This window comes from Crinia signifera, chromosome 2 (assembly GCF_055691185.1).
Source record: "Crinia signifera chromosome 2, ASM5569118v1, whole genome shotgun sequence".
NCBI lineage: Eukaryota > Metazoa > Chordata > Amphibia > Anura > Myobatrachidae > Crinia > Crinia signifera.
The window spans coordinates 44,161,550-44,186,084 of record NC_139218.1 but is presented as its reverse complement, the minus strand read 5'-3'; the positions used below and the strand labels follow the sequence as shown (position 1 = coordinate 44,186,084).

General features: G+C 44.9%; 1 protein-coding gene and 1 long non-coding RNA gene across 3 annotated transcripts in view; both read left to right on the top strand.

Annotated features, from left to right (window-relative positions):
- Positions 1-24,535, top strand: part of PROS1 (protein S) — a 64,626-nt gene that overhangs the window by 33,773 nt on the left and 6,318 nt on the right. For both annotated transcript variants that reach the window (XM_083171939.1, XM_083171938.1), the window contains exons 9-14: positions 12,071-12,189; positions 13,709-13,898; positions 17,013-17,177; positions 18,981-19,149; positions 19,251-19,402; positions 21,460-21,691. In XM_083171939.1, the coding sequence (XP_083028065.1) occupies positions 12,071-12,189; positions 13,709-13,898; positions 17,013-17,177; positions 18,981-19,149; positions 19,251-19,402; positions 21,460-21,691 (1,027 nt within the window). The remainder of the gene's footprint in view (positions 1-12,070; positions 12,190-13,708; positions 13,899-17,012; positions 17,178-18,980; positions 19,150-19,250; positions 19,403-21,459; positions 21,692-24,535) is intronic.
- Positions 1,887-2,721, top strand: LOC146059592 (uncharacterized). The gene is made up of 3 exons (XR_014470283.1): positions 1,887-1,942; positions 2,059-2,366; positions 2,619-2,721. It is a non-coding gene; the product is annotated as an uncharacterized LOC146059592 (long non-coding RNA).

The following is a 24,535-nucleotide window of genomic DNA, read 5'->3' as shown; positions in this document are numbered from 1 at the left end:
ACTATAGGCCTTCCAGGTGGTGGGTTCTTATTCTTATGCACTTTAGGTAAGTGATAGAAAATGGGCATTATTGGATGCCTCACGTATAGGTATTCAAATTCACTTTTCGAAATCAATTGGTCTTTCAACGCTGATGTTAATAGTGCATATAATTCTTCCTGAAAGTTGATGGTTGGGTCTTCTTGGAGAGAAGTATAAGTGAAGGGGTCGTCCAAAATGTTTGCTGCTTCCTTAAGGTAGGCTTCAGTGGTTTGAAGAACCACTGCACCCCCTTTATCGGCCCCCTTTATGACCAATTCATTATCTTTTTTTAAAGCTTTAATTGCACGTGTTTCGTGGGTATTCAGATTATTGCTGTATTTGTGGTTGATCATTTTTAATTTTCTGAAATCTTCATCAACAGAATTATAGAATATATCTATATAGCTTCCTCTTGATTCCACAGGGTAGAACTTAGAGGGTGGTGCTACCCTTGGGGGGGTTTTCGGATTTTCAACTGGTTTAATTGGGGGATTTTTTAGGAAGTGTCTTTGTAAAGTAAGGTTCCTGGTAAATTTATTAAGGTCGATATAGAGGTCAAACTTTTGTACATGGGAATCAGGTGCAAACTTGAGACCTTTGTTTAGAATTGTGATCTGCGTTGGAGATAATTTCCGCGCAGTGAGGTTAATAACCCCTGTTTCTGGGCTAGTTGGTTTGGTCCTGCTTTTCTCTTCTTGGGGCTTCTTTCTCCCCCCTCTGCAGCCTCGTCTTCTCCATGGAGGGTTCTTCAGGAAACAATCCTCCTGATTGACCATTGGAACGCAGTGTGTACCCGGAAGTCAGATCTCCCGATCTGAAACACTGATAACTGACATCCATAACATGACACCGATCTACTCCACAGGATGATTAGTTGTTTCCTAACAACTACAGCTGACAGCTACACAGCGAGCATAAGAGACTTTGTTTAGGTAATTCCAACTATCCAATCACTTATTGCGCTCCACACAGGAAATGAGGTAACACCTCTGAGAGGTATAAAAACCCCTCCTGTCCAGCAAACACACACTTGCATTCTAACTGATTGGACACACCTAACCCATCTGCGGGTAAGTTGCATTCCCCATTAATTGGTTGCACTCTGTTGGTTTTATATATGTCAAGATCTCTAAGATCATGTTTAGTATATGCACCATTTACCTTATGTAAATAGAGAAAGATGCAGTTTGGTAGTGCATACTATATAATTTAATTATTTATTTATTTGGGACTGTTTGGAATATTGGGCTGTATGGAATTTTGCACACTATGCTACTGACTTTAATCCATCATTGTACTTCACATACTGTGTATAATGTACCCTATACTCTGCAGAATGTCCCTGCTAAGTATACCTTATTGTACCTTACACTCTGCAGAGTATATCTTACACCTGCCCCAAACTGCTGTTGGGATTAATATGCACCAGGCTAGAGCTCTTGACAATATGTGCACCATCTAGCATTGTATGGTATGGACTCTGTATAATGAAAATTGTGTTTCAATACCTGTCTTTATGTATCATATTGGATACACAATATCACATCCGTTGTAATGTACATTACATATTCCCATCTTGTACTAGGACTACACATTGTTACCAACTTGCACTAGAACCATGTACTGTTTTGTTGAAACTCTCTACAATATCCCTAGATTGGCTGTTAACCCTGTGAGGCTGGCTACCATAGATTTGGGTTAAATCTTGGAACAATAATGCTGTATTAACCTCTTTAAAATCCACTGCAAGATTTAACAGTCACTATAAGGCTATACCAATGGTTTAGTATATATGGTATAATTATATATATCCATAAACACCTCTTTAATATAACATTTATGTTATTATGTATGGACTATAGAGTGTAGATCTGGTGAGGATATCAGCTGGACCCGTTCTACCCACCCCCCCAAGCTGAGGGTATGTACACAGACTAACCGTTGTTCATATATATGTATTCAGTGTAGGAGACTTAACTCCTTAAAAACATGTTATAAATATTCTCATAGTAATCTCCAAAAAATTAACTATTTTAGATATTCAGAGCGCCAATACCCCTCCAATAAGGGTGGACCCTCATAAGTCCTTCCATATATCTATTGAAGATATCAGTTGGACCCGTTTTACTCACCTCCCCAAGCTGAGGGTATGTACACAGTTTAACTGCTTCACATACCTTGTCAATATAGGAGATTTAATTCCCTAATAAACATGTTATAAGTATTCTCAGTAATCTTAATTAATTAATTAATTATTTTAGACATTCAGGTAGCCAATACCCCATTCAAAGGGGCGGACTTCTATCGGTCCATCCATCCACCAAGAGTGAACACAATTCAGATCGGTATGTATACCAAAAACCCATAAAATTAAGGGAAGAGATCTCTACCTACACCTAGACGAACCCTCTCTTTGAATCTATTTTGTTTCCCTCTCATCCTCATCCTCATCTTCCACCACCAACCTGGTTTCCTCCTCATTGAATATATGCACATCTGCACAGATTTCCGTTTTTAAAATATTGTTTTTTTAAAAAATATTGTTTTTAATGTAATTTATTTCAGTATTAATAAACGGCAATGTTTCACCATTCTAGATACCCTGTTACCCCTGAAGAAGTCCCTCCGGGACGAAACGCGTAGGGTCTATCAGGAAAACATACTTGTTAGAAATGGTATCTATTTGATATGAACATTTATATGAGAATCTACTGTTTTTATATTATTGTATAAAATAAATTATTTTTATTCTACCATTGTGTATGAAATTAAGGTGAAACCTACACCAGCGCACCTCTATTCTTTCTTTTTCTATGCCTATCCTCTACCTCTATTAACAGCGAGGTAGTTAGAGGTGCAGCTAACCTCTTAGCGCAGAAAAGGTCACAACCCCCCATTTCTTGTGCACCTATATATGTACATGGTTGTCGGCTATATGCTCTCAGATATTGGCCCTTATAAGGGGTGGATTTAGGGGTAAGGGCACCCCTAGGCACAACAATAACAGCCCCTCCCCCACCTAATTAACAATAACAGCCCCTCCCCCACCTAATTATATTATTTGTATTGATTACTTATAAGCACCTCATTTGATAATAGGCAATTAAATGGATTACTAAGAAAAGTCATCAACTGGCATTTTTTATTATGTATACATGTTTACTAAGTAGGACAGTTTACATGGGCAGTATCTGCATGTCCTATCCATTTACACTCTATTCAAGATGCAATACAGTATGGTGCAGTACAGTGGAAATATGTTGCAGTTACTGATACAGTTCAGGCTGACGGTACTATCACAGGCATCCAAGTGCCGCCCCCAAACGTGCCGCCCCTAGGCAAGTGCCTCATATGTCTAATGGGAAGTTCAGCACTGCCCTTATTCAGATCAGATCTGATCGCAGTACAATTTGTTCTCAAAATGGGCAAAACCATGTTTACTGCAGGTGGGGCAGATGTAACAAATCTAACTCTCTCTCTCTCTATACATGTTACATCTGCCCCACCTGCAGTGCACATGGATTTGCCCATTTTGAGAACAAATTTGTACTGCGATCAGATCTGAATAAGGGCCATTGTTTCCTTTATTGCCCAGTACACAGATCTCCAGTCCTTTAGAGGACAACAGCTACTAGCACAAAATTAATTTATAGACAAAGCTCCTACTGGGCCAGATGTATCAAGCTTCAAATAGCAATAGTCCAGAGTGATAAACAAGCAGCCAATCAGCTCCTAACATTTTTTTAAACCTGCCTCTAACATGGCCGTTATGAGCTGATTGGCTGTCTGTTTATCACTCTCCATTGTATCACTTTTTTAAGCTTGATACATCTGGCCCTATATCTTTAGTAATGGTGCACACAGTATGTCTCTTCTGCTCTGAGGTCATGGGTTCGATTCCCACTATAACTGTGCAGAGTTTGTATATTCTCGCCGTGCTTGTGTGAGTTTTCTCCGGGTACTCCGGTTTCCTCCCACAATCCAAACATAAACTGGTAGGTTAATTGGCTCCCAACAAAATTAATCCTAGCGTTAATGTGTCTGTGTGTACATGTCATAGGGACAGGACATACTTGCCTACTTTTGAAAACTAGTTTCATGGAGATTACAGTTGGTAGTAGAATTTTACACAGTGCCCCATTGAGGGGGCGTGTCATGCTCCTCCCAAAGGATGTGTCTAGTTCCATATATGGAGAGATTGCAAAAAGAGATTGTGAATGTGGCACCTAGAAGCGTGGCTGTGTACTGCTTCATCTGAGAGGAATCTTTTTAAATGACTTATATCCAAATGTAGATGAGCCCCAAAGCAGTTAGTAAGAGCTGATTCAATGTAAATGTATCTCTCTCTCATTCCTTTTTTCCCAAAAAATGTAACAGTGTAATGTGGGCTAGGTGACATGAGGGAGATTGCTGGACTAATGAGGGAGAGAGGGAGATTGCCGCTATGTCAGGCAGTCTCCTGCAGAATGCAGGAGGGGAGGTAACTATAATGTAACAGTGTAATGTGGGCTAGGTGACATGAGGGAGATTGCTAGACTAATGAGGGAGGGAGATTGCTGCTATTTCAGGGAGTCTTGTGCAGAATGCAGGAGAGTAGGCAACTATGGGACAGGGACAACTATGGGACAGGGACTGATGTGATTGGCCAAATACTCTCTGTAAAGCGCTGCAGAATATGTGCGTGCTATATAGATAAAGGGAAATAAATAAAATAGGGCTGTTACAGAGATCCTCTTCTATATTAACCAATTGTATGTGTATTCATTTTGGAGGCTTATCCCGAAAGAGCCCCAAAAGTCTGACCTCGGATTGGTCTGTGTTACAGACATGGCCAGTTTTCGTGTACATTGATAACCTAGACCAGACACTCAGATGGAATGTGATGATTACATTTAGTACAGAAAGAAGTATCGCTCATATTTGCCATTACACATCCAATAATCTTCCTGCTATAGTTGTCTGCTAAACTACATCCCACCCCCGCCATTCAATCCAACTGTACTTGGACAGGGAAGCAAATTAGCAGCATAATAATAAGTAATGACACTGCGTTCCGGGGGTCATTGACCACACTGTAATGAAACACACAGCTGCAGGCAATTGTCAGTTATTGAGGTCTACATGAGGCAGTGAACTATTCATCTCTGTAAAAATACCAGTTACAGGTGTTATTTTGTGCCAGGAACGCAACAACAGGTCAGCTAGAGGGATACCTAATGTTCTCCAGTTTCTTATTGAGTGATTTGTGATATCAGCGTCGACTCCCTGTTGCCCCCCGGGCTATAGACTTCTCAGTATGTTTTATTGCAGGCTGCTGAAAACAGGCAATGATCTATGTCCTGCATTACGGGCCTCCTTCCTTTATTACCATACTTCATTACAAGGCTTCCCAATGCCTCTTTATAAACGCTGTCAGCATGTTGCTGTTTTTATTTTTAGAATTTTTTTATTTTTTTATTTCTTTGTTACTTTTCCTTTACAGGCCACGGTTTTTGTTTTGTTAAGAATGCTTCAAATACTTGGCACAATGTTGAGTGACTTGGCAGACACTGCGCACCCAGCAGGCTACAGAATTGTATAATTCCTTCTAAGCCCTGGCACTGAGGCTGGAACGTGGCAGTATCTTGGATCCTGATTAAGCCCCTGAAAACTTCTGGGGTATTGCTTGCAAAAAATGAGTATTCCAACCGCCCGGCTTAAGTTACCATGAACAGCAGTTTTTGCACTGCACAGTAGAAGCATTGTTCCCGTGTAGAAAAGTGTTCTGGGCTGCGAACGTCACTTTTGGTGAAGGTGACATATTGTTGTAGCAAATGTAAATGGGAACCTGATATTTAGACAGGATGTTAATTCATCTGAAAGCTGTCAGCATGGTCCCCCGTTAAATTGATATTTAACGGCATGCGTCAGTTTCTTGTATTATGCTGTGTATGTACCAAAATACAGCCGTATCACAGTTTATGGCCCGTATTCGGCGAGGGGGTTAAACGGCGGGGATCGCCGAAAAAAAGTAATCGTCTCTGTTTAACCCCCTCACCGGCCGCTCACCCTATTCTACGTTCTGGGGAAATCGTCGCTGTCCCAAACAGCGACGCTTGTGGCTAATGCAGGGAGCCCGCTGCATTTAGCCGCGAGTCTCGCTGTTTCAGCAGCCGCATACGCCGATTCCCCCTCGCTCCAAAAATGAAGCGATGGGGAAATAGAGTATGCGGGGGGGGGGAGGGGGGTCAGTTGAATACTGACAGGGCTCGCTGTGACAGCGACCAGGAAGCACTGCTCACTGTCACCGCTCACCCCCGGCATTGAATAACACCCCAGTGCCTTCATCTCAAAATCATTATGGCACATGTGCACCAGTGATAAATGATTAACCATGACACAGACCCCCAGGTTTCCTATATGGGGTATGCAATTGATCACTGATCGCAGGTAATTGCTTCACCACGGGCTATTTAATTATCCTTGTTAAGCTGCGTATCGCGCTTCTGCTGGGCAAAACAAACCCTTGAAGACAGACCCGTTTTTGAGTGGAAAGTGGCTGCTTCTTACATAATCACACAGGATTCACAGAAGGGTGTGGATCTTTTATTAACAGTCATTAGTCAACAGTCATTAGGTCGACAGGTGGCAAGGTCAACAGGGTTCTAAGTCGACATGGGTGAAGGTCGACAGGTGTCTAGGTCGACATAGGACAAGGTCGACATGGGTTTAGGTCGACACATGTGTTAGGTCGACAGGTCGTTAGGTCGAAATGGCTTTTTTCACAGTTTTTTACCCAAATGTCGACACAGTCGACATGGACACAGTTGGAAGTCAACCGCAGCCCCTTGCAACGCTCGCTTCGCTCGCAATGCTTCGGGCACGGTGCCTCGCTGCGCTCAGCACACTATTGTATTCTAACACCATGCCCTAGTGGATACCACCTGTCGGCACGTGTTGGCTCAAATTTTTTTGAAAAAAACCATGTCGACCTAACCCATGTCGACCTAAACTCATGTCGACCTAAACTCATGTCGACCTTGTCCCATGTCGACCTAGACACCTGTCGACCTTCACTCATGTCGACCTAGAACCCTGTAACACTAGAACACCTGTCGACCCAACGGTGTCGACCTAATGACTGTCGACCTAAGTGCTGTCGACAATACGACTATATCCCTCACAGATCTGGTGTGTTAAAAGGCAACCTATTTGTATTGCCTGCATAAAAATACAGGAGAAACATCGGAAACATCAATGTTTATTCTCCTTTAGTTGAATTACTGGTACTTGTTTCCTAGCACGGCGCCACGGATTAACATTGGAAGGCGTCGGGTCTGAAAAATCGCATGCGATGCGACGCGACCGACCCGATTTTTTTGATTACAATGTGAAATGCCCCTCAAACCTTATTTTTAATTATATACCCACCCTGATGGGTAATTACTATGTCAATTGCCCCCCCCCCCCCATTGTTAACGCCACGGCACAATCAACGCTAACCCGAAGCATGGCGAGCGCAGCGAGCCCGCGAGGTACGCATCCTCCGACCTTTTTATACCCCCACTATCCACATCGGCGTGGAGTTGATTTTATATAGTGTGGCGAGCCGCCGAGCCCAAAGTGTGGCGAGCGCACGCGGATTACTTCACATGTATTCCGTGGCCCCTCGCAGGGCACGCTGCGCTTGCCACGCTTCAGGCTCGGTGGCGAGCTGTGCTCGCTACACTATATTAAAATAACTCCACGCCGACGTGGATAGTGGGGGTATGAAAAGGTCGGAGGACGCATACCGCCGCCCCTCGCGGGCTCGCTGCGCTCACCACGCTTCGGGTTGGCGTTTATCTTGGCGTTGCGTTAACAATGGGGGACATTTCACCTAAAATTAACCATCATGGTGGGCATACAATTAAAAATCGGATCTGGGGGGGGGGATTTAACATTGTAATCAGCCATCAGGGTGGCTGTACAATGTAAAATCGGGTCGGTCGTGTCGCATCGCATGCTATTATAATGGCATGCGATGCAACCAATTAAAAAATTGTATAAAAACGTCTTTAAACCCCGAAAGTCGGGTCGGTCGGGTCTGATCGGGTCCCATCGCATACCTTAAGTTATGGTATGCGATGGGACCCGACGGGCGCCGTGCTAGGATACAAGTACTGAATTACTTCAAAAGAGAATGATTCAGTGGCGTAACAATAGCCCCGCAGACCTCACGGTCTTGGGGAGGCGCTGAGTAAGGGTATTGTACGGGGGGCGGGCTTTATTTTAAGGGGACGGGCTTCGCATCCAACGCCCGTTCCCAGGTGGCAGGATCACATACGATATATTGTATGCTGTCTTTTGCATACAATATATATCTTATGTGATGCCATTTCCCACTTCCGGGAGACTGTATGAATTGGAGCTCGGACATGCAGTAGGTGCAATCTCTGAATAACAAACACATGCGATTTAGCCTCTTACCACCAGATTTCTCTCCCCAATCTGTCGGAATCGGGTGTAAAGTGGCCAAATCGCACTAGTGTATGGCCAACTTCAGGGCTTATGGTCATAGGCCATTACAACAAATAGGCAGTGTAAGTATCGGCAGTTGCGAATGAGTCTGCAATGGTTCCGATGGGCGTCTATCTTCTTTTCTGGGCGGCAGCTTCACATGTAATGATTAGCACTTGTGTGGCCTAAAAAGATTGCAGCTAAAGTACATCATACTTGCCTACTTTAGATTTCAACTCTCCGGGAGAAGCCCAACACGTCAGGGGGGGCAAGGCTGACATCACTTGGCCCCGCCCCCCATGCCGGAAAACGCTGTGATTTGTGGGCCACTGAGAGGGGGCGGGTCTGAAATGACGTGAAATGTCACGATCACATCATTTAAGCCCCGCCCCCTCACAGCGGATCCGCGGTTTACAGTAATTAAACCAGCGGGCAAGGGGGGAGAGGGGGATATCACCAGAAAGCGGGAGACTTGCCCACCTTCCCGGGGGGCCGGGAGAAGCACCTGATTTTCGGGAGGCTCCCGGCCATTCCGGGAGGGTAGACAAGCCTAAAGTACATAGACAACTGCATGCAAACATGAGAGAGAATCTGTCTCCTTTGTAGTGACTTTTGCTGACAGACAGTATCTCTAATATATCTAATTAGTTGAATGTGTTTGTTTAGAGATATCTGAAGGCTGTTTTATTCTCAATGAAAGCAATATTGTAATTAGTATTGCAAATTATGACATCAGACCGTACATTCATTTCCTGATGATTTAAACTGCACAGGAATACTTGGTTTTCTGCTAGGTGAAAACCAGTGAAAGCCCAACAGCGCCATCTTCTGGGCCACCGCAGTCAGTTTTCCATAAATGGAATTGCTACATACTGTACTGTATTCTGAATTTGAATAAAGTACATAAAAAATGTAGGTCGTCACTTACTAAACACTGTGCATACAGTATCACTCTGAGTTGCCTCTCTCCTTGTTGCTCTTTCGCTAACATACAATGGACAGGACTGCCCCCCCCCGCCCCCCCCCCCCCCCCCAATCACAACAATAAGAATTATTTAATTTTATCAGCTCAAAAAAAAAAAAAAAGAAAAAATCCACGGTTGATGTATGAGTGGAAAGGACCAGTCGAGAAATTGGCCATTGAAACCAATCAACTTTGACTTAGCATTTATAAAATGTATTTTAAAAATGATAGGTAGGAGCTGATTGGTTGCTTTGGGTAATTTCTCCACTGGTCCACTTCTCTTTTCGCTGTTTGACACATCAACCCTTAGGGATATTCTAATCAATTTCAAATTGATGAAAATTGATCTACATCGAAATTGATGTTATGTTTCCAGTGCTTAACACACATTTATTGACCTTTAAAAATTATTATAAACTCATCTATTAGTAAATGTATGTTTTAGCCCTGGATACACATTGATATAGATAGATTTGCATAAATGGGAAATCAACCTAGCCGATGAGCAAGGATAAGGTCTGAGCTCCGGGCGAACAATATAAGCATACACACTGAACGATAGCGTTAATGACATCATTCAGTGATGTCACTGCTAGCATGCAATGCTGACGAAATAGTCAACATTGTGCATGCAGCACAGATGACGGTGGGGTTCGTCAATGATGTACGGAAGCACGCATCATTAACGATATTGAGCGTACACATGAATGATATCGTTAATGATATCGCTCATATCATTAACGATATATCATATTCACCATTAATAAATTAGGAAATTAATTGAAGCTATTATTGAAATTTGCAATAAAAAGAATTCACAAATGGCTCACTTATACAAACCTTTCCCGGTGCTGCTCCTTTATAGCCGCCGTGGCCTTCTCTGTCTGAGTGAAGCCGACAGATGCCCCTCGGGTTCTCTCTCTGACGGTTTCATCTTTCTGGCTGTAACCCATCTGTAATGAGGAGAAATGAGCAGGGAGCGTGGGAGGCGCACCTTCTCCAGCCCTACCATGCAGAGTCAATTAGTTGCTGAACTAGATAGTCCACAGTCCGTGATTTTCAATTATTGATATCACCCGCTGGTCTATTTTTATTTGTCCCCAGGTGCTCACAGTAGCTACGAGCAATAACATAAGTGTGTTTCCCTTCTCTAAGCACAGTTCCTTCTTCTACCACTACAATTCTATCCATACTACTCCCCAGGCGTACAGCGTGCGCACACACCTTTATGTGAACTCCAAATGCAGAGGACATATAGAAGCCTTAGAAGGTATCTGAAGCTGGAGGCACAATGAGCGTCAGTGTTGGCACATACATTATTGTTACTGTTGTTTGCAGGCATGAAACTGTGCTGTACAGAAATACAGTATTTTCTAGGGATGTGCGAGTTCGGATTGGGGGACTCCGGAAACCCCCAATCCGAACTGCTTTCCAAGCCTGTTTGGGAATTCCCACCCAGACTCGGTCTTGGGACCTCACGAGATCCCACCGTCGGATCTCGTGATATCCGGACCCTTTAAAGGGGCCGGCAGCCAGACACCATCTTCACTCCAGTCTAGGAGAGTGAAGAGGCAGCACTTCCCGGGCGCCTGCCTGCCCCCTGTCCCGCCGTCCGGTCCAGTTATTGTTCTGTATTGTCCAGGATAGTGCTGTTTGCTGTATATATACTAGTCCAGTCCACTGATACTGCTGTATAGTCCAGTCCAGTTATACTGTGTGAGTAGTCCAGTCCAGTAGTACTGCCGTCAAAGACCAGTGGTACTGCCATTAAAGTCTATTGGTACTGCCGATAAAGTCCAGTGCAGTGATATTTCTGCATAAGTCCAGTCCAGTGGCACTGACGTTAAAGTCCATTAGTACTGCTGCATAAGTCCAGTAATACTACCGTTAAAGTCCAGTGATATTGCTGCACATGTCCACTCCAGTTATACTGCTTTTAAAGATTATGGAGAACCAAAATTTGGAGGATAAACTAGTGAAAGAACAAGAACCACTTCCTCCCAGTGCTGAAGCTGCTGCCACTAGTAATGATTACATAGAACATGAAATGCCATCAATGTTGTCTTCCAAGGCCGATTCTCAATGTCATCGAAGAGGGCAGAGAGGGCGACAGAGAGGAGGTGTGGGAAGGCAAGTCCCTTTCCTAGTTTGTTAATAAAGGAGGAAAGAGCCACAGGCCACCAATGAAACCACAGATGACCACTTATTGTCCATCACTGGTAAAAACAAAAGGAAGTGGTCTTCTGTGCTGCCACTACGCGATGTGTGTCGATGACCGCGTGAATTGCCAGTAACATAGTGTGTACACACTATACGATATAAAGATTTAATCGTAATCTTCAAAATCGGTCACGTTATTGTCTAATGTGTACCCAGCTTTATACTCGTTCACAAATGGAATTGGTTTACATGGTTTTGGGGGAAATGATCGAGGGCTTGAGAGTCTGTATTTGTTTGTTTTTTCCATAAATTAACTTTATCATATTTTTTGCTTGAAGCCGGCACCTCGTTCTTCTTTCTTTACTCTTCTTATATATTACACTCATTTATTTATTTCTTTTTACTGACAAATGTATCATTCTTTTTTTTACTCTTTTCTCCAATTAGGAAATCCCGGTTTGTGTTCCACTCAATCTTGAGACCAATTATGAACTTCTGTACCTGGCAGAACAGTTCAAAGGGATACCTGTTGTATATTTGAGATTCAAACTGCCAGATATAACAAGGTAAGGAGATTTATATACTGATGAGCATGTTATGAATAATCACTGACTGACTTGACGGTGGACTCGTTGCCGCACTGCCAAAGCATCAGATTCTGGTAAGCATTTACACTTGTTGATTGGCATCTATCTGTGTAGGCATTTGAATTTGACCACCTAGCTTTGATATCAGTCCCTGCAGGCAGTGTACAGGCAGACGGGGGGGGGGGGGGGGGGGGGGAGTCACTGTTCACACAGCCAGATATACCCTGTTTAGTCTACTGGGACAGGGATCCAAACGTTTGTCCATTACCCTGGATAAGCCCATGCTTTGTATGACCAGCTTTTGAGATTGTTTTCTGGTACTCTTTTACAGCATAAAATGTAAATAATTTCTGCTTGATAGACACAAAGGGGTAGATTTTCAAGCCTTGGAGAGATATAAGGTGGATATGTTGTGCTAAGCAACCAATCAGCTTCTAACAGTTATCTAGCACAGTCTTTGAAATGACAGATAGAAGCTGGTTGGATGCCTTGGACAACTTCTCCACATTATCTTTCTCCAAGGTTTAATGATACTGTATATCTCCCCTGCATGGTTTCTGGGGGGTATGGTCACTAGGTCTTCAAGCATTAGGTCGACATGCATGAAGGTCGTCATGGGGTTAGGGTCATTAGGTCAACATGGGGAAATTAGGTCAACATGGGGAAAGTCAACAGTCAAAAGGTCGACATGGGATATTGCACCTCTTTTGAGCCGGCATGTGCCGACAGGCGGTACTTCACGCCCTACCATCCTCTAGGGTGTGGTGGTAAAAACCCCATGTCGACCTTTTGACCGTCAAACCCCCCTCCCCAGTCAATCGAGTGCTTGTGTCGACCTAACCCCATGTGGACCTTCAGTCATGTCAACCTAGTGGTGTAGACCTGATGCTTGTCGACCTAGTTGTTGTCTATGCAATGATCCATACCCGTTTCTGGATTAGCCAGGTGACCGTTATTCCTTGCACCCCATGAAGATGAATAAGAAAATGAGTGAACATTGTCATATAGACTGGTATAGTTACTGCGTATCCGGTCAACGGGTCTGCAATGTTTAAATGGACCATGTTATGGTCAACCACGCTTAGTCAATCCCGTCTAGTTAGATGCCTAAAGATAGTCACCCACGTCTAGATCGGCAGTAACAGAAGTTAGACGCAAGCGTTACATCAATGGGAGCATGGTCGATGGTCACTCATGTTGACCATGCGCCCGTTGATCCAACGTTCCTTACTGTCGATCTAGATGCGCTCGACTACCTTTAGTAGGCATCTAAGTAGAAGGTTTTGAACTTTAGGTAGTCCATGCTCCAGGTCAATAGTAAAGAGACAATGATGCTGATAAGTGTGTTGCTGTATATGTTCTAAGCAGTTCTATGTCAGTCATGGACGGGTGTTTTGAGGTACAGAAACATTTAACGTCAGAGAAGATTGCTGGCTGCTGCGATTGACAGCATGCCTACTTTATACGGCTCTCATCATGGGATCCATTTTCCAAATAGGTTTTCAGCTGAGTTTGACTTCCGCACGTACGATGAGGAGGGGGTGATTCTGTACGCCGTGTCGGCAGACAACTACTCCTGGTTTCTTCTTGCTCTGAGAGATGGGAAGATCGAGATTCAGTTCAAGAATGATATCTGGACAAAAGTGACTACCGGAGGCAAATCAATCAATAATGGAGAATGGCATATAGTACGTGGCATTTCCTTTGGTTTTTAGATGATATAGTTCTACTTTTAAACACAAAGAAAAAACAATGCTCAGCTTACTACGCACTCACAAACTGGTCTATAGTAACGTTTCCCACATCGATCGGGATCGGCGGGATCCTGGTATTCGGCCTCTAAAACGCCGGGATTTTAATCCCGGGATTGGAGTTTCCAATCCCCGGATTTCGGGATTAGACTGCGTATGCGCAGTCTAAAGGTGGCCATACATCAGAAAGATATTGTACCCAATCATACAATCTCAATTGATTGTAAGATGGATTGTATGCAGATTGTGGGCACATCTTGTGTACACAATCATACAATCATGCAGCAGATAAATTGTATGACTGATTGTATGATGGATTGTATGCAGATTGTGTGCACATCTTGTGTACACAATCATACAGCAGATGGATTGTATGACTGATTGTATGATGGATTGTGAGTAGATTGTGTGTCCAAAAACCACCAAGGACTGCCGGGGATTTGAAGGGAAATTGTACACAATCATGAGCACAATCGTTCTTAAGATCTATCTTTCTGATGTATGGCAGTGCGGCTCTGCGCAGCGTGACAATGTGACAGGTCACGCTACGCAGGCCACACAGCCGCACAGCGGGCTTCCCGACACCACCCGCCCGGCACATGTTTTCACTGCGCACCCACCCGCTGGCTTCGCCCGCCCACCGGCTCCTGGTTTCGCCTGCCTGGCTACAAAACGCCCGCCCAGCTTCACCACCCACCCTCCCGGCCGCACCTCACCGCACATGTAAATTAATATGCGGGGCAGCTAAGGAGGGTTATTAGGGAAGCCAATCCTGGGAATCCCGGGATTGGGCATTTTTCAATCCCAATTTCCGGGATTTAAAAAATGCCCTGGGATTGGCATCCCTACTTACAGCCTACTTCAGAGGTAGATTTCGGTGGGTTATCTTGTTTCTGTGCTTTGTTTTTACACTGCAATTTAGATTTCAGTTTGAACACACTTCACCCAAATCTAACTTTCAATGCACATGTTACATCTGCCCCACCTGCAGCGCAGCATGGGTTTGTCCATTTTGGGAACAAATTTGTCCAGCGATCAAGTCTGAATTAGTCCCTAATACCCCTTTCAGACAGAAGACGAAATTATCGGGTGAAGCAGTCCTACCCTGTTATTTCGTGAAAAACACGGGTCCTTTTTTCTGTGTGAAAGGGCACACCCGGGTCGTAAATCCTGTGTCTCCGACCCTGGAATTGACCAGGGTCGAAGACACAGGGTTTATGACCTGGGTTGACGCCTTTCTCACACAAGAAATACCCATGTTATTCAGCAAATTACTGGGTAGAAATTTTCAACATGGTAATTTGTTCTTCTGTGTGAAGGGGGGTCAGGCTGCCCCCTCCAAAATGACCCGGCATTTGAAATGCTGTGTACAGATGGGGCAGGTCCCATCTTGGCAGGGGATGGCGATGGCGACGCCAGCCGCCATCCCCCGCCAGCGCCATCTGCATAGCGAGAAGGGGACGCGTGCGCGCACGAGAGGCACGCGCGTCCCCTTCTGACGGCGCTTCCAGCCGTTCCCCCGCGTCCCCGCCGGCTTGTCGGCGGTAACCCGGGGTCCCCGCTGCCTGCCCGCACCCCCCCTAACCCTGTCCATCTCCCTGAGGCGGAGATGGACAGGGTTCCCGTCGCCCCGCCGACGGAGATTGAGACGCTGACGTTCTGGCGATTCGCCAGCAAGGAAGAGGCCTGCCCCATCTGTATTTGCTGGGATTTTCAGAGTTTTCTGTCTGAAAGGGGTATAAGTTGTAGTTGCTGCACAGGTACACACTATAAGGGCGATATTCAATCCCGGGTCGCGACTGTCAGGCCGGCCCGTCAGTCGTGACCCGGTCCCTTCTCAGCCTGCTCTACTGCATCTCGGCAGTCGGAATTCAATGTCCCGTCTGCTGAACATCGAAAAGGGGGATGTTCAGCATCGCCCGTGGATCATCGAGATACGGACAGAAGTTCGACAATCCACGGCCATTTTCGTCAGAATGGACCCGACGGTTTCTAAAGTCGGGTCCATTCTGCCGAGATCCCTGTTCAATGCTGTCGGTAAAGACAGCATTGAATAGGCACCCGCTGCTATTTCCCCCATTGGAAATAGCGGCTGGGGATTTAATACCCCCCTAAGGGCGGTATCCTATTAGATGCGATAATTTTTCGGACAAAAAAACCCACCAAGATGTAATCATGATTTTAGCCCGTGTTCTTGGGTTATTGTTTGATAAGCTTCCGATCCCATGTGTTATCCCAGCTCTGAGGGTTCCTGAGACACCCAATGCATAATTCCTGAGTGCCATTTATCTGGGCTGGTTGAATAGCCCCTGGCCAGAATAACAACATCAGTAAAGCACCATCGCTACTAGGATACCAGCTGCAGGCTGGGATGTACCAAGCAGCACCGGTACATCCGGTGCCGCCCATTGCACTGATGCTCATCGCATAGGCACTGACATATATAACATCAGTAAAGCACCATTGCTACTAGGATACCAGCTGCAGGGTGGGATGTACCAAGCAGCATCGGTACATCCTGCTGCTCATCGCACTGATGCTCATCACATAGGCACTGACATATGTGGTGAGCAAAGCAAAGGGCAGCTCTCCTGATAAGAGCTTCCCTATGCGATCTCCGCCGCTGCCTGGACTTCCTCATTTCTAATGGGGAAGTCCAACTGTGCATGCGCAGAGAAGCTGGAGGCCGCAGTGCATGCTGTGAGGGATCCGTGCTCAATGCCTGACACAGCAGCACTGCAAAGAGAAGCCCATTGGCTCCTATGGGGTCATGCCAGCTAGAGCTAGCGTAACCCCTACAGCGATGCCCCGCTGGGAGGGGCTTAAGTGAATTTGAAGATGCGGTAAAAACCCAGAAAACAGGGTTTTTGATGCATTTAAAAAAAAAAAAAACATCCTGCTCTAAGTAAGATATTAATAATAATAAGCAATGGTTTCTGCGGTTTTTATTATATTCAATCTGTGTTAATGCATATCCGCACTTATGACTACATACAACCTATATGTTCTCTCACTGTTATAATCATTAGAATCTGACTATTTCTTCTCCAGGTGTCGGTGGAAGAGTTGGAGACCAGCATCAGCGTTAAAATTGCAAAAGAAGCTGTCATGAATATAAACAAACCCAAGCATCTATTTACACCTGTAAATGGCATATTGGAAACCAAAGTCTACATTGCAGGATTGCCGCAGAAAGTAGAAAATCTCATTAAACCGGTAATTTCAGGAGATGTTTTACCTGGATTTTAGCAGCGCTGCTGGTCGTAAAGGCTTCCTACTACTGTGACCACACAGGTGCTGTAAAATGAGCTGCCACTTTGCAGTGTCACTTTACTGCACTGGTGTGGGGGGGGGGGGGGGGGTTGCAGAGCGGCAGGGAGCCCCAATGACCAGCAGCCCTCACCTGAGCACTGGACCCTGGAGAGGTGAGTATGAATTTATAAAAAAAATGTATTTGATTTTTTTTTACACATTGACCAGCCTGTGTGTTCATTGGAGACACAAAGCTAATCACATTGGCCCCGTCCCTGCACTGCTTTTTTCTTTACAGAACCCCCTTGACACATCTGAGCCCTGTGATTGGCCAGCTGATGCTGGCGTTATTATCACAGGGTTTCTTTCTTTTTTTGTGTGTGTAAATTATACCGCTTTCAGACCGCACTCTAGACCTGTGTTATTGCCGTGTTCTTGCAGCCCCAACACGGGTCGAGGTGCGGTCTGGAAGGGCCATCACGGGTCGAGCAACATGGGAGTTCATCCCTGGTAATGACCAGGGTTGAACACGGCTCTGACCCGTGTCAAGTGCAGTGTGAACGGGTGCCTGGGTCGAGAGACCCGTGTCCCATTCACAGTATGGAGGAGGCAGCACTGTCCGCTCCAAGTGCTGCCTCCTCCAGGCGTCAGTACGGTGACCGGCTCTGTGCTGCTGAGCACCAACGCCGGCGTCAGTACGGTGACCAGCTATGTGCTGCTGAGCACCGACACCGGCGTCAGTATGGGGACTGGCTCTGTGCTACTGAGCACCGACGCCGGCGTCAGTACGGTGACTGGATCTGTGCTGCTGAGCACCGATGCTGGCGTCAGTATGGTTACTGCCTCTGTACTGCTGAGCACCGCCGCCCCCAGTGACGCTCCGCCGCCCAGCTCCGCCCCATGTGACGCCACCGACACGGCAATAAGCCGTGTCGGTGGCGGAGCATTCAGACTGCATATGCCATGTCGCTCTGGGGATGGGACCCGTGTCCTAATCCCGGGTGCGACACGGTATTTGCGGTCTGAAAACGTGTATTACATTTCCCATTATAAGTATGGGAAATGTGATCTGCTTGCTAAAAAATGCGGATTATAGAGTTTGGAGCAGTTTTTCATGAGTTCCATTTAATGCATTCAGGTGATTCTAAAATAATGTGAAAAAATTCTGAAAACACCTTTTTCACATTATTTTAGTAAAAATAAAATTAATAAAAATAGACCTCATAGCCCTTCATGAAGGTGACATGTTCCCCTATTGCCTCCACTGTATGCCCCCACATATATACAGAGCTCCTTACTCTGGAATGTGGCTGAATGTTATAATAGATTTCAGTTACACATAAATCAGAGCACTAAGAAACTCTATCATCCATAACACATTCCCACAGTTCCGGAGTCACCAAACACCATGGCCCCGGTTCATAGGTTGCGGTCACCCACCTACTACTATATGCATACATGTAGCCACAATGTACATTCCATCTGTGCTTTTGAATGTGTAAGGTCTGAGTGCCCCCTTTGTATGAGTACCACAATTAGTCGCTCCAGATAGCAAGTGAAGGCTTACTGTCTGGCTATTGCTCCCTATGAGTGGTTGAACACCTGTGTGTGTTTTGCCCTATTAATGAATAATAAAATAATAATAATATTTTTCCTGAGACATTCATGGTTGTGACTGAGGTGGAGCATTGATTCTGTTCCCTATATATTGATGAATATTACTTTACCATCACTACTTTCACTTATCCTGCTGTAATGTTGACCTAGATCAACCCCCGATTGGACGGATGTATCCGGGGATGGAATTTAATGAAACAGGGAGCGATGGGGGTAAAAGAAGTTATCCAAGAAAAGCAGAGCAAGCACTGTCTGGTCTCCGTGGAGAAAGGGTCCTATTACCCTGGAGGGGGATTGGCCCAATTTTTAGTCAACTACAGTAAGTAATTGTTTTGCAGTACATGTACAGAGACTGGAATTAGGATGTATGGAGATTGCAACTGTCCAATAAAAGGCTTCATTTCTCATTGTCCCTTACAGCAGACAACACTTTACCTAACGAAGACTGGTTAGTAAATGTTACATTGGACATTCGATCATCTACAGGCACCGGGGTTCTGTTTTCTCTGGTCAATGAGGACACTGCCCCCCTAGCTATAGCTATTGAGGATCAGTCATCGGATATCGTGCAAGTATGTGTATTTGTGTCTTATATGCATTTAATATAGGGTTTATTATTATTATTATTACAAGCGCTCTTGTACACAAAGCAACACTTTCATCGTTGGACATCATGGCAATGTTGGCATTCTAAAAAGTAGTAGTAGTACGTTTATTTATAAGGCGCCGCAAAGTGTCCGCAGCGCCGTACATAGCAAACAAAAAAAACAAATTACAAGGTAACGTACAGGGTGTGTTGAAAAATACAGTATAAATAGGGGTATAGCTGGTAGAACTAAAATCAGCATCAGTTCAGAAGTAGGTGTGGAAATTGTCGAGGAGACTGAAGATGAAGTAGAGGAAGGGAAGAACAGGACAGGAGCACAGGTGAGGTAATGAGGTAGGGTGAGTACGTGAGGAAGGAGGACCCTACTTATAAGAGTTAACATACTAAAAATAGGTGGGTGGACGAACGAAATACAACAGGATAAGTAGGAACGGAGGGGAACGGAGGCAGGATAGGAGGATCAAAAGAGGTTAGGAGGAGGGATAGGCTAGTCGAAAAAAGTGGGTTTTGAGGGAGCGCTTGAAGGAGGTAAGGGAATCAGAAAGCCTGATGGGTGGCGGGAGGTTGTTCCAGTGCAGGGGGGCAGTGCGAGAGAAGTCTTGGACACGGGAGTGGGAGGAGGTGATTAGGTGAGAGGTCAGTCGGCGGTCAGCGATGGAGCGAAGAGGACGGGAGGGAGTGTGGATAGAGATCAGCGAAGAGAGGTAGGGAGCTGTGGAGGAGGAGAGAGCCTTGTAGGTGGTGGTGAGGAGTTTAAAGAGAACTCGGAAAGGAATGGGGAGCCAGTGAAGAGATAGACAGAGGGGGGAGGCGGAGGTAGAGCGGCGGGAGAGGAAGATGAGCCTTGCAGCAGCGTTAAGAATGGATTGGAGAGGTGCGAGGCGGGTGAGAGGTAACCCAGAAAGAAGGATGTTGCAGTAGTCAAGGCGGGAGATGACAAGAGAGTGAATGAGAATTTTGGTCGCGTCAGTGGAGAGGAATGGTCTGATGCGAGAGATGTTGCGTAGGTAAAAAGTGGTATATACATTCCGGAGGTAAGACAGCTTAATGTATGACGGAACAAAGGTGAGATCTGTACTAAGCCTAGGAGATATATAAAGTGGACAACGGTAAAGTACCAGCCAAATCAGCTCCTAACTGACACTTTTCCAAAATAGCCTGTAACATGTCAGTTAGGGGCTGATTGCTGGCTGATAATTTATTGTGGCAGAGACAGCGTCTCTCCACATGAGAGTAATGTAAAGGATCCAGACCAGGTTTTGGTTGCAGTTGCAGAAGCCAGGTGTGTAATAAGTAGCACCTGTGATCTCCTGATATAAGTGCTTCCAGGGCAGAGTGCAAATGCTCCTGATGGTGGATTAGCTGCCCAAGAATAGACATTTGCAAGAGTCTGTTTATGCTGTGATTACCTGTATGCTGCTGCCTGTAACTACGCTTGCCTATGGAAGTCATCTGGTATGTATGGAATTCATCTGGTATGCTGGGACCCGCTTGATAAAAATAAAGATCAAAGTCTCCATTTGAATCCCAGTGTATGAGATCCTTGTCACATTATCTTTATAAATAGACCACTTAATGATTTTAATCAGGATCTGTGTAAAAAAGGGTTTATTTGTACTATATGTCAGACAGCCAAGCAGCGTGATAGGTGGCTGAGCTGCTTGGCCAGCCACGGTCTCTCTGTGCTTGGCCGGACCAGCTCATTGGCCCTTCTGGCCAGATGGGCAGTTCAGCCCGGGTCTGTCGAAACGGTTTTGATGAGCTTCTTCCGGTTGTAATGATGGGGTTAACTTAATCAAAAGATCTTTTTTTTTTTTTTTTTTACTATTTTATAGACATTTCTTTATATTGGATTGCCCTTTTTTGTTGTAATTAGGACACATTGTTAAATAATACTAATATAACCATCGTTTATTTTTATTGTCATTGCTGTCTCCGAATAGTCTCTTCTTCTTCTCAAAAATCTCGACCTGCATTGCTCTTGTATGTGTAATTACAATACATATATATATATTTGTCTAGGATATCATTGTCAGCATTCAGAGCGTTACTGTGGCCCGACTCTCAACGAAGCGGATATGCACTCACAAAACTCTATTCATAAAGTTCACAGCCACCAAGTCAGCAATGGAGATAATGTCTAATTCTTATACTGAAATTAATTATGTAGACAAGGAGGAAATGAAGAGACAGCTCTCCATCCTGGACCAATCAATGAAAAGACAACTGGACACATACTTAGGAGGAATTCCTGGTAAGCTTTTATCTTTAAGAAGTAGTAGAACATGTTTTGAATGAACGTACAGTAAACTATCAAATCCGAATTTTACACTTTAAGGAAATTATGTTAAAGTTCTGTTATGCAGAGAAAAATCTATTTTGGTTATATTTCATATCTTTTTTTGCCTATTTTTGAAAAAGTTCCTTGAGAATCCCAGGTACCTACCCTATAAGTTCTCCACACACAGGGCCTTATTCTGGTTCACTCTTAGGGGCAGATTTATCAAGTTCGTTGAAGTGATAAAGTGTCTTTTTTTTATCACCGGCCAATCAGCTCCTAGCTGTGATGTTACAGGCTTGGTTTAAAAAATGACAGTTAGGAGTTGATTGGCCGGTGATAAAAAACAGACATTTTATCACTTCACCAAGCTTAATAAATCTACCCCTCAAAATCCTTCTCAAATGGACAAAACCATGTGCACTGCAGGTGGGGCAGATGTAACATGCAGAGAGAATTAGATTTGGGCAAGTTATTTTGTTTCTGTGCAGGGAAAATACTGACTGCTTTATTTTTACACTGCAATATAGATCTCACTTTGAAGTACAATACCACCCAAATCTAACTCTCTCTGCACATTTGACAAGGAATTTGCGTCTGAGAGTGAACCAGAATAAGGCCCACAATGCAGCTTTAGGCATAGGGCTCGGAATATAGGATGAATGGACTATTACAATGCACAGCCAACAGTAACATCCGAACCATTCATTAATGATTACAGTTGTAATGAGAAACTAGTCCATGAGAGCCCGCTAAAGTATAGACATGTTGACTAGGCTTATAAATATAGGGGGAAGTCACACACGCTACACAGATTTTCCATGACCAGGCATTAAATTCATGGACTCAGTTCTATAAGGCAATAATGCAGCCACTGTTCCAACCATGGGGATGATTCACTATGGATCGGACAGGGACCAATTCAGCCCCATTCCTATAGTGAAAGATCTGTGCATGCGCGTATTTGCACATGTGCAGACCTCCTGTGCAAACGGGAAATGGTCATCTGTCAGACCACACTTAGGTCGACAGTCATTAGGTCGACCCCGGAAGATCGACTGGCCCCAAGGTCGACGGTTAAAGGTCGATATGGGTCAAGGATAGACATGACTTAAGGTTGGCATGGGCCAAGGTCGACATGGTTTTACGTCGACAGTCATTAGGTCGACATGAGTTTTTCACTGTTTTTTTGATCCGACATGTGCCGACAGGCGGTATTTCATGCCCTACCATCCACTAGGGCGTGGTGGGAGAATAAAATAGTATGCTGAGCGTAGCGAGGTACCATGCCCGAAGCATTGCGTGCGAAGCTGTGTCCATGTCGACTGTGTCCATGTCGACTGTGTCGACATTCGGGTAAAAAAACTGTGAAAAAATCATGTTGACCTAATGACTGTCGACCTAAAATCGCGCCGACCTTGACCCATGTTGACCTTTAACCCTGTCGACCTTGGGGCCAGTCGACCTTCCGGGGTCGACCTAATGACTGTAGACCTAAAGGTGCGTACCCACGGTACGATTCATGTTTCGTCCGATATCGTATGCGATTTCACGGGAACGCAGTATAGGCTAAAAACCATCAGATTTGGACTGAAAATAATGTACGATCTGCAAACGATATGGTATACGATCTGACGTCACAGCTTTTTGGCTAGATCCTGAACGATCACAGTGTTTGCATAATGGGCAGGGATTTGAAAAAATAACAAAGCCCTCATTGGCAGGCTGTACAAGTGGGTGTTTGCAGGGTTGTATAAAGGCTCAGCAGCCATTTTAAAATCATTGCATTTCTGCAGAGTGACTAGTTTGTATTTCCTCATCAGGTTATTGCAGCTAGTGTGCTAATTAACATTTTCCAAGCTCAATAATGGATACTTTCCATTGCAATATGCTGGCAGCATATGCAGGAGCTGCTGTGATAGCAGAAAGGGAGAGCTCTAATGTTGAGAGAGGAAAAGGCCCCAATAGGGCAAAGCGATCCTGCTGGACCAAGCATTGGCTTCTACAGAGGGAAACTCTCTCTCATATGCCACTACTTGTCCAGATTCGTGAAAACAACCCTGCAGACTACCGTAACTACCTGCGGATGGATGACAGTACATTCCAGGAACTGCTGGGACTGGTGAGGCCCTATATCCAAAGACAGGATACCACCATGCGGAGGGCAATACCTGCAGAGGACAGGCTGATCGTCACTCTGCGTTTCCTGGCAACAGGTAGATCCCTAGCGGATCTGAAGTTTGGGTCCTTGATTTCTCCTCAGGCTTTGGGCCGTATAATTCCAGAAACCTGCAGGGCCCTATATGCTGTCCTCAAGCAACAATACTTGAAGGTAAGGACAATGTAAAAGTCACATTAGTTGTAAATATGTATTCACAGCATCCTCTGTACAGTATATGCTAATGCACATGGTCCCATTGTGTTCCCACTTAATTGCTTTATTTGAAGTGTCTTTTGTTCTCTATGTGTGCTCCCCGCATGCTCTGAAAGCAGCAGCAGACATATACCTAGAGAAATGAGCACACACCGAATACATTGTTTAATGTTGTAAAATCTGTAATAATCCAGACGCCGCTTAACATTGCTGACCACCCCAGCGGCAAGGCTTACGGAGACGAGGAGGGGGAGAGTTGGGGTGGGGTGGCCCGTAACTGTGTGGTGGTTTTTTTTTGGGGCAGGAGAAATGTGGCCAGGTTGGTTTGTTGTACCCTAGTAAAACACAACAAGCATGGGCTTAATACAGGCCTGCCCAACCGCTGCCTCTCAAGATGTTGTGCAACTACAAATCACATCATGCCTTGCCACAGTTCAACAATAAAG